Source organism: Propithecus coquereli, unplaced genomic scaffold, assembly GCF_000956105.1.
Source record: "Propithecus coquereli isolate 6110/MARCELLA unplaced genomic scaffold, Pcoq_1.0 Scaffold120, whole genome shotgun sequence".
NCBI classification, from domain to species: domain Eukaryota; kingdom Metazoa; phylum Chordata; class Mammalia; order Primates; family Indriidae; genus Propithecus; species Propithecus coquereli.
The window spans coordinates 855,974-866,049 of record NW_012136081.1 but is presented as its reverse complement, the minus strand read 5'-3'; the positions used below and the strand labels follow the sequence as shown (position 1 = coordinate 866,049).

At 51.8% G+C, this 10,076-nt stretch overlaps 1 protein-coding gene across 1 annotated transcript in view; it reads left to right on the top strand.

Annotated features, from left to right (window-relative positions):
* The first annotated feature begins 1,150 nt into the window (after positions 1 to 1,150).
* Positions 1,151 to 10,076, top strand: part of TSGA10IP (testis specific, 10 interacting protein) — an 11,570-nt gene continuing 2,644 nt past the window's right edge. Inside the window, exons 1-5 of the mRNA XM_012665413.1 lie at positions 1,151 to 1,297; positions 1,996 to 2,132; positions 2,228 to 2,940; positions 3,097 to 3,241; positions 7,966 to 8,136. Of these exons, the coding sequence (XP_012520867.1) occupies positions 1,151 to 1,297; positions 1,996 to 2,132; positions 2,228 to 2,940; positions 3,097 to 3,241; positions 7,966 to 8,136 (1,313 nt within the window). The remainder of the gene's footprint in view (positions 1,298 to 1,995; positions 2,133 to 2,227; positions 2,941 to 3,096; positions 3,242 to 7,965; positions 8,137 to 10,076) is intronic.

Sequence of the window (10,076 nt, the reverse complement as noted above, 5' to 3'; positions counted from 1 at the left end):
TTACTCCCACGACCTCTGTCACTGGGGCTGTGTCATTGGCTAATTAGTACCAGCAACTCTTACATAGCAGTTCCGATGGGCTATGTGGATGTTCTACTTGCATTTGTGTAGATTAACTGACTTAATCCTCACCACAGCCCTAGGAGGCAGATTCTATTATAACCAGCCCCATGCTGCCCACAAGGAAACTGAGGGATGGTGAGGGTACGGGACAGTGGGGGAGCTGGGATGTGGACCCATGTGCTCGCTCTGTGCCCCACGTGGTGCCCTGTTGCCTCGAAATTGCAATAACAAACAAAAGGGTGTTGCCTGTGGGATGTCATTCTGTCCCTGCAACCAATCTGTGAGCCGGGCCCATAATTCTGGTTTTGCAGAATGGAGAAGTGGTCACGGAGCTAGCGAGAGGCCAAGCCAGGCCTCCAGGTAGCCAGTCGGTCTCCAGGGCCTTACCCGGGACCATGTCCCTGTCCTGCTGGTCTTAGAGGCGAGCACCGGGCGTCCCATGAGATTTAACATCCCATGGCTTTTGGCACTGCCTAGAAGTCTGGATAAGATTTAAACGCTATAAGTCCCTCCAGAACCTCCTCTGGGCTCTGAATGGCCTGCTGCCTCTCTCCTGGGCACAGTGCTCGACTTCCTGGCCTTTCCCACCCTGTTAGGGGCTGGGAGGGCAAGTGGTTTAAACACAATCTTGTGAGAGTACAGTTTAGCTCCCGCAGGGCCTTGGCTGGGGCTGGGCACCAGCCCGGGGGACAGGTTGAGGGAGAGGACCCGCCTCAGGCCCCCCCTGGACATCTTCATAGGACGGGAAGCCCCTTCAGGATGGCCAGGTCCTGGAGTCCCTTTTACATATAGATGGGGAAACACAGGCCGAGTGAGGACAGGGGACTCACAGCACATCACACGGGGAGTCTGTGGCAGAGGCAGGAGCAGAGGCAGGACTTGGCCTTGGGTCACTGGACTCCCGTCCCAGGCCTGAACCATCCCTCTGCTTCTGGCTGAACCCTTCCCCTGGAAGGAAGCTGCCCCACACACCCTGGCTGACCCCTTCCTGGCACACTTTTTGCAGAGTCCTGGAGACTGGCTGAGGACTGGTTGCCATAGAGATGGCTTGTGGGGCAGTTCCACAGCCAGCAGGTGGGGGTGGAGGATGGGGCAGGACACCAATATGCTAAACACCCACCAGCAGTTGGTCAGGACCACATCGGGGAGACCAGGGCAGGACACGAGGCTTCAGGCTATGGGGACAGGCATAGGACTACTCAAGCTTCTGTCCAGCATCCCCCAAGTGGAGCTGGTGAGGGAGGCCGGTCAGGGGCTTCCAACTGCCCAGCGCCAGGTAGGCTGTCGAGGTCAGGGAGGCCAGGGCTGGGGGAGGCTCTTGAGGAGCCACAGCCTGGAGCTGAGGTCCAGGTGCAAGTCAGGGAGGCCTGAGCGGGGAGGGACCACGGGGGGCCTAAAGGATGTGGGGTGAAGACGAGGCATGATGCCCGGGGCTGACTCCCAGGGATGATGGAATGAGTGAGGGAGCACCGCCGGAGGAGCAGGGTTTCAGGAAAGCTGAGTTCCTTCCGCCTTGACTGTAGCAGGTCCAGGGCCCTACGGGACATTTGGAAGCTCAGTCCAGGGCCTGGAAGCAGCAGAGTGCCATGGTGACAAATCTGGGCTCTCAGCAGCTGTGCGATCTTAGCTACTTGGCCTCTCTGAGCCACAGTTTTCTCTGTGTGATGAGGATGACAGCGAGTATCTACCTCTTAGGGTCCTAAGTCTGTTAACGTGTGAAAGTCCTGAGCACAGGGCAGGTGCTCCGTAAACGGTGCCTGTTGTCACTTCAATATGCAGAATGGAGGTAGCGATCAGTCAGTCTTAATGGGAACGAGGGCCCAGAAGGGCCCGGCCAGCGTGCACAGAATCCAGGGCCGCTTGGAGGAGGAGCAAAGTGATCCAGGAAGACCACTTTGCTCAGAGCCGGCCTCCCCTCCTGTCTCTGCCCAGGAGAGCCGGGGGAGTGGCGACAGAGTGCCAATTCAGGGCCGGCAGCAGAGGTCGCAGAGCGTAGGGCAGACGGCAAAGAAGGACCGCAGGCCCAGGGGTCGGAACAAGAAAGGACAGGGCTCCGCTGAGGCTGAGGAGTAAGGAGCGGTGGATGGGCTGGGAGGGGGCTGGGCGTCAGGTCCCGCTGGGGGCTGGCATGGACACTGACCCCCACCCTCTCCTCCCTCTTCAGTCTCTTCCCCCCTCCTCCTCGGAAACCCTCTTTCCCCTTCCAGTGGGCCTGGGAGAGCTTCACCACAGATGGCCAGGCTCTGCTTCAGCCAAGATCCCCTTCGGCCCCTGGCCACCAAGCCCTGCCCCGGTCCCGCGTGGCCCCCCAGCGCAAGTCCAGGCCCCAGTCCACGGCCAACCCCCCAGAGGAGCAAAACCTGGAGAGGAGGGAGCAGCTCGGGGCCTGGGGTGGCATCCCCATCCCTCCTGGCAAAGAGGACAGCCAAGGGCCAGAGCCACCCAGTGAGTGTGGCCTCTGGCCTCCTGGGAAGAGGTCAGGATCAGGATCGGAGTCTGAGGAGGCTGCTGAGCTGGAAGGGCCAAGTGCTGAGGAGGGTCTGAGCCCTGGGGAACTGCTCCAGCTCCCCAGGAGGGGGTCAATCATGGAGGAGGAGCAGTTCTCAGAGGCCACAGAGGAGGGTGAGGAGGAGGAGCACAGGGCCCCTCCCAGAAGGAGCAACAGTTCTCAGAAAAAGGGGCAGAATTCTGGAGAGGAAGCCTTGGATGAGGGGGAACTGCAGGGCCAGAGCCCGGGAAGCAGCTCCAGCCCCAACAACCTCCAAGAGCCGCAGAGGAGGAAGCTGGGCGCCAAGGAGCGGGACGGGCCCGGGGAGCGGGACGGGCCTGGGGACCTGGAGAAGCTGCACGGGCAGCTACAGCAAGACTCCTACTGTGGTGAGTGTGCGGCTCAGTGCCTGGGTCCCCCGGAAGCTACATGGTGTGGAGAGCAGTTGACAGCCCATGACCTGGGCCAGGAGTTCTGATGGGGCTGGGCTGTTCTGGGTGTTGGGTGGGATGGCCAAGTTCCTGACTTGGTCCCACTGTGGACAGGCCCCCCAAAACATCCCTGCAAGGCTTTGCGGGCTGCTTTCCAGGCCTCCAACCAGAGTGGGAAAGCCCAGGCCTCGGGAGATGAAACCTTCCCGTTTGCCAACTTCCCTAATCGCACCTTCCAGAAACGACATGAGGCCACCAGGTACGGGGGAAGAGCAAAGGGTGGGAGCTGAGGGCGAGGAGTAGGAGAGAAGCTAGATCTCCAAGAGACACTTAGTCATTCATACTCTCACTCATCCCTTTATTTATCCGTTCACCAATCTATCTTTCTGATTGCCCAATTATCTATTCATCCATCCATCCAGATAGTGGTAACATCCATCCAACCGTTCATCCATCCATCCGTCTACTTGGCCAACTGGCTATTGACACAAGCCACTTTTATTCATTTCTTCTACTTGTCCATTAATCTATTAACTAAGTGACTAATGCAACCTATCTTGAGTATCTGCTCATGGGCCTTCAGGATATAAACATCAAAAGACTTGGCACCAGCCCCGAGAAGCTCAAGGTCTGGAAAAGGAGACAGATGGCAATTATATCAGTTCAGGTAGATAACTGCTACACTTGGGCTTGAACAAGAGACAGTGGGAGCAGACGAGGAAGGTGGGATGCTGTGAGGAGGCTGTTGGCAAGTCTAGGTGAGGGACGATAAGGGCCTGATACAGGTGGCCCTGTGGATGGAGAGGGCGGATCCATTTAAGAGACATTTAGAGGTGGCTCAGTGGGCCTTGGTGACTGGTTAGAAACGGCATGAGAGGGAGGGGGAGATTCAGCATTCTTACAGCACCCCTCAATTCTTCAAACTTTATTTGACAAATAAAAATTGTATACATTTATAGTGCACGTTTTGAAATACATATACATTGTGGAATGGCTAAATCAAGCTAATTAATTAACGTACGCATTACCTCACATACTTATTTTGTGGTGAGAACACCTAAAATCTACTCTTTTAGCAATTTTCAAGTATATAACATAGTTATTAACCATACACACCATGTAGTACAACAGATCTCCTGAACTTATGCCTCCTGTCTACCCGGAGTTTCGTGTCCTTTGACCAACATCCCCCCATGCCTCCCCTCAAACCCACCCAGACCCTGGTAACCACGATTCTCCTGTCTGCGTCTATGGGTTTGACTGTTTTAGATTCTACGTATAAGTGAAACCACGTGGTATTTGTCTTTCTGTGCCTTGCTTACTTCGCCAACATCATGCCCTCCAGGTTCATCCATGTTGTTGCAAATGGCAGGATTTCTGTGTTTTTTAAAGCTGACTAGTATTCCGTTGCGTATGTATACATTTTCTTAAATATTCATGCATCCGATGATGGACATTTAGGTTGATTCCATGTCTTGGCTACAGTGAATATTGCTGCAATGAATGTGGGAATGCAGATATCTCTTCAACATACTGATTTCACTTCCTTTGGATATGTGCCCAGAAGTGGAACTGCTGGATCACATGGTAGCTCTATTTTTAGTTTTACGAGGAAACTCCATGCTGTTTTCCACAATGGCTGTATGAATTTACATTCCCACAATCAGTGCACAAAGGTTCCCTTTTCTTCACATCGTCACCAACACTTATCTGACAGATGAGACGTGATATCTCATTGTGATTTTAATCTGCATTTCCCTGATAGTGATTTGAATATTTTTTTAATGTACGTTTTTGGCCATTTGTATGTCTACTTTTGGAAATGTCCGTTCCGTTAAAGCCCTTTGCCTTTTGTTTAGAGAGACAGGGTCTCACTCCTAGCCTCAAGTGATCCTCATGCCTCAACTTTCTGAGTAGCTGGGACTACATGCACAGGCCACCAAATTCAACTAATTTTAAAACATTTTTTTTTTTTTTTCAGACAGAGTCTCACTCTTTTGCCTGGGCTAGAGTGAGTCCCGTGGCGTCAGCCGAGCTCATAGCAACCTCAAACTCCTGGGCTCAAGCGATCCTCCTACCTCAGCCTCCCGAGTAGGTGGGACTACAGGCATGCGCCACCATGCCCGGCTAATTTTTCTATATATTTTTAGTTGTCCAATTAATTTCTTTCTATTTTTAGTAGAGATGGGGGTCTCGCTCTTGCTCAGGCTGGTCTCGAACTCCTGAGCTCAAACAATCCACCTGCCTTGGCCTCCCGGAGAGCTAGGATTACAGGCGTGAGCCACCGCGCCCAGCCTAATTTTAAAACATTTTTTCATAGAGACAGGGTCTTACTTTTGCCAGGCGGTCTTGAACTCCTGGCCTCATGAGATCCTCTGGCCTCTGCCTCTCAAAGTGCTGGGATTACAGGTATACAGGCATGAGCCACTATGCCCAGACTTTTTTTTTTTTTTTAAGAGACAGGGTCTTGCTATGTTGCCCAGGCTGGCCTCAAACTCCTGGGCTCAAGTAATCCTCCTGCCTCAGTCCCCCGAGTACCTGGGACTACAGGTAGATGTTAAGCCACTGCACCTGGCTTCTTTGCTCATTTTTAAATTGGGTTATTTGTTTTCTTGCTATTGAGTTCTTTGAGTTCCTTATATATTTTTGGATATTAACCCTTGTCAGATGTATGGTTTGCAAATATTTTCTCCCATAAGTAGGTTGTCTCTGCACTCTGTTGACTGGTGCCTTTGCTGTGCAGCAGCTTTTTAGTTTGATGCAATTTCATTTGTCTCTTTTTGCTTTTGTTGCCTGTGCTTTTGGGGTCATATCTAAATAATCTTTGCCCAGACCAATGTCATGGAGCTTTTCTCCCACGTTTGCTTCTAGGAGTTTTAGTTTCAGGTCTTAAGTCGTTAATCCATTTCGAGTTGATTTTTGTATAGGGTGTGAGATAAGGGTCTAATTTCATTTTTCTGCACGTGGACATCCCGTTTCCCAACACTATTTATTGAGGAGACCGTTCCTTCACCATTGTGGATTCTTGGTATCTTTGTCAAAAACCAACTCACCACAGCTGGGTGATGTGGTGTACACCTGTAGTCTCGGCTACTCAGGAGACCGAGTCTGGAGGATTGCTTGAGCCCAGGAGTTCGAGGCTGGGTGCGCTATGATTGTGTTTGTGAATAGCCACTGCACTCCAGTTAGACCCTGTCTCTAAAACAAAAACAATAAAAAACAACAAATCAATTGATTTGTTGAGAGAGCTTAGAAATAAAGGCAGAGATGTATTTCTAAGCTCTCTCTTCTCTTCCATTGGTCTCTACGTCTGTTTTTATGTCAGAACCATGCTGTTCTTGATTTCTATAGCTTTGTAGTACATTTTGAAATCAGGTCATGTTATGTCTCCTGCTTTTTTTTTTCCTCAAGATTGCTTTGGCTATTTAGGGTCTTTTGTGATTCCTTATGAATTAAAGATTATTTTTTCTTTTTCTGTGAAAAATGCCATTGGAATTTTGATAGGGATTGCATTAATTGTAGATTGTTTTGGGTAATGGGGACATTTTTAATAATATTAATTCTTCCAAAGTACCCTTCAATTCTTACCTTGTCACTTGCAGCATGAAATACTTCCATGCTTCCCAGAGCCTTGGGAAGCCCAGACTCCTTGGTAACAGGACTCCTGTCCCCACATCAGCTGGTCAGGGTGTCTGGACTGCCCCATGTCCTCCCTCCCTGCTGTCGAGGGACTGTCCCTCCTTGTTCACCCAGCTAACTCGGATGCGCCTTTCAACTCCCAAGTCAAACGTCTCTCCAGGAAGCTCTTCTCTGTGCTTGCCTCCATGCCAGCACTCGACACACTATGTTGCACTGGGGTGCAGGACTGTCTGCCCACCCACGCCCACAGCCTGAGGGCCCCCTTGGGGCAGGTGCCAGATCTTAGTGATCATGGCCTCCCGGGTTCCCTGCACAGGACTGGGCACATAGTTGGTGCTCAAGAAACACGCACGGAGTGAATGACTGCTTCTACCCCTTTATTTGTCTGTCTGGCCATCTTTCCATCTGTCCATGATTTGATTATGCATGAATTCACCAAGTATTGAGTTTCAGGATATCTTAGGCACTGTTCTAGGTGCCGGGGATATATTGGTGGTGAACAGGACAGGGAACCCTGATCTCACGAGGCTTACGCTCTACTGGTGAAGAAGATGATTAATAAAGATTAATGGAATGTGTAGCTAGAGATGGGAGACACCTGGGAGAAAGATGTGGCGGTGAGGGAAAGGTTGAGAATGACATTTGAGCAAAGACCTGATTGACAGGAAGGAACTGGCTATGACTGGGAACATGGGATGTCACAGGTTGATCCAGCCGCTGTTCGAGCACCCACACCTTTCATCCTCTGTTCTTCTGCCCATCCATCCTTCTCCATTTTGTTTCTCTTTCTGTCCACCCATTCAACTTTGCCTCAAAACCACAGGCATTAACCTAGCTCCTACCAGATAAGGGGTCAGAGAGAAGAACGAGATCCGACCCCTGTCCTCAAGGAGAGCTCTTTGCCAGGGGAGGTTAGCAATGCAAGTGGGTTGCTAACACAGGCTGTGTGCTGAGCTCCACAGTGTCTCAGGAAACCTGGGCTGAGGAAGTTCAGAGTTGGAGCTCTCTGCTTGCTGGGGTGAGCAGCATGAATTCACCAAGTATTGAGTTTCAGCAGATCTTAGGCCCTGTTCTAGGTGCCAGGTGCTCCGGGTGTTCTAGGTGCTCTTTCCAGAAAGAGTAGGGAAAGGCCTTGAGCGGGGCCCGAGGGCCAAGCTGCAGGGGCAGTTTCCACCACATTAAACTTCCATGACAACCCCCATTCCCAGGACCTTGGCTCTCTGGATCCTGCAGCCCCTCCCCTCAGGCTCCCATACTCCCCCACCGGGCCCCTGGCCCTCTTTGAGGCTCCTGCTCCCTTACAGACCTGTCCCATCCCTCCTGCTTCCTTCTCCCCCACCAAAGAAGCCTGCTGCAGGCCTGGGAGCGGCAGCAGCAGGCGGAGCGGCAGCAGGCTGAGCAGCGGCGTGCCCGGGAGCAGCGGGTGCAGAAGCAGGTGGCCCGCTGCTTGGCAGCCTACAAGCCCAAAGGGAGCCCGGGGCCCAGCGCCACACAGCGCAAGCTGGAGGAGCTAAGGTAGGGAGCCGGGGCTGTGGGGGAGCTGGTGGGGAGAGGGCAAGGAGGTCATGCTCAGTCTCAGACCACAGGACCAAGCAGACCCAGCCCTCGCCTTCCCTGGGGCTGGCCAGGCCACTTCTCCACATTTTACAGATGAGGACACTGAGGCACAGGGAGGAGAAGGGGCAGGTCCAAGGTCACCAGTTAATAATAACAATCCCTGCAGCTATCAATGCCCAAGGTTAACATGTCCTACAAGCATCACCATACTTTCAAACCTTATTTTTCTTTTCTTTTTTTTTTTTTTGAGACAGAGTCTCACTCTGTTGCCCTGGCTAGAGTGAGTGCCGTGGCGTCAGCCTAGCTCACAGCAACCTCACACTCCTGGACTCAAGCGATCCTACTGCCTCAGCCTCCCAAGTAGCTGGGACTACAGACATGCGCCACCATGCCTGGCTAATTTTTTCTTTATATTTTTAGTTGTCCCATTAATTTATTTCTATTTTTAGTAGAGACGGGGTCTCGCTCTTGCTCAGGCTGGTTTCGAACTCCTGAGCTCAAACAATCCGCCTGCCTCGGCCTCCCAGAGAGCTAGGATTACAGGCGTGAGCCACTGCGCCCAGCCTCAAACCTTATTTTTCTGATTTCCAATGCCAGACACGCTTATTATACAATTTCAAATACTACAGAAATAGTGAATATAGACGGTGAACAGACCTATGATCCCACTCCTGGAGACAACCTTTGTTCATGGTCAGGTGAAGAGGCATCTGTTTTATTCTCTTCCTATATTTTGACTATTTTCCTAGAAAGCAAATTTGTGGGTCAGGAAAATCTTTTTTAGACTCCCAACAGGCCCATGAAGTAGTTAGTATCACGACTTCCGTATTTCTACAGATGAGGAAACCGAGGCTCAGAGAGCTTAAATAATTTGCTAATGGTCACAGGTGAGCGGCAGAGCTGGGGGGGTTCCAGCCACTTGGCTCCCCTGCCTCTAGGTGCTGAAATGCCCAGCCTTTAGACAGAGGACACCATGACCTTCCCCCAAGAGCCCGGCCTAAGGAAACATGTAACACAAATAAACATGATCACCGATGTCACTGATTTGAGCACCTACCGTGTGCAGCTGGCACAGGACAGCCCTTTTCACGGCTCATCTCCTTTGTTCCATGGCAAATGCCCTGCTGTGGAGAGAGAAGAGGGTTTCTGGCCTGCAGCAGGGCCGCGGAAGACTCAGCAGGGCTCCGATCACTTACTCTTTGAGGCTCAGTTTTATCACCCCAACTTTACAGATGAGGAAACAGAGGCTCTGAGAGGTCAAGTGCGTTTTAGGGAAATCCTTGGCCAGTGACTGGGGAGATGCCTCCTTCTTGCCCGGCCTCAAGCTAATCATTTGTTTTTCTAGTAAGGCAGGAAGTGTAAGGTTCAGAACTCTAAGCAACAGGTGCAGCAAGAAGAGTGTTTCAAACTCGCTCCTTTTATTTTCTACTTGAGACGGTTGAGGCACAAGCAGATATCTCCCACTCGGGCTTTCAGCCCTTACAGCCTGTGAATTTGCTGAGTGGGCTAGGAGACTCCACCCTGCCCAGGAAGGTGGGCACAAAAGAGGTTGTCCTGTGGCGGGGAGGGATGTGTCTTCCTTTCACTCTGAGATGACGAACGGGGCTGACACCCACTGGCACCACTTCCTTTTCTGCTCAGAGCTCCAAGACATGGGCTTCCTTTCTTTTCTTTTTTTTTTTTTTTTAAGACAGGGTCTCAGCTGGGCGCAGTGGCTCACGCCTGTAATCCTAGTATTCTGGGAGGCTGAGGCGGGAGGATTGCTCAAGATCAGGAGTTCGAGACCAGCCTGAACAAGAATGAGACCCCCATCTCTACCGAAATTAGAAACAACTGGCCAGTGTGGTGGCACATGCCTGTAGTCCCAGCTACCCGGAGGCTGAGGCAGGAGGATCACC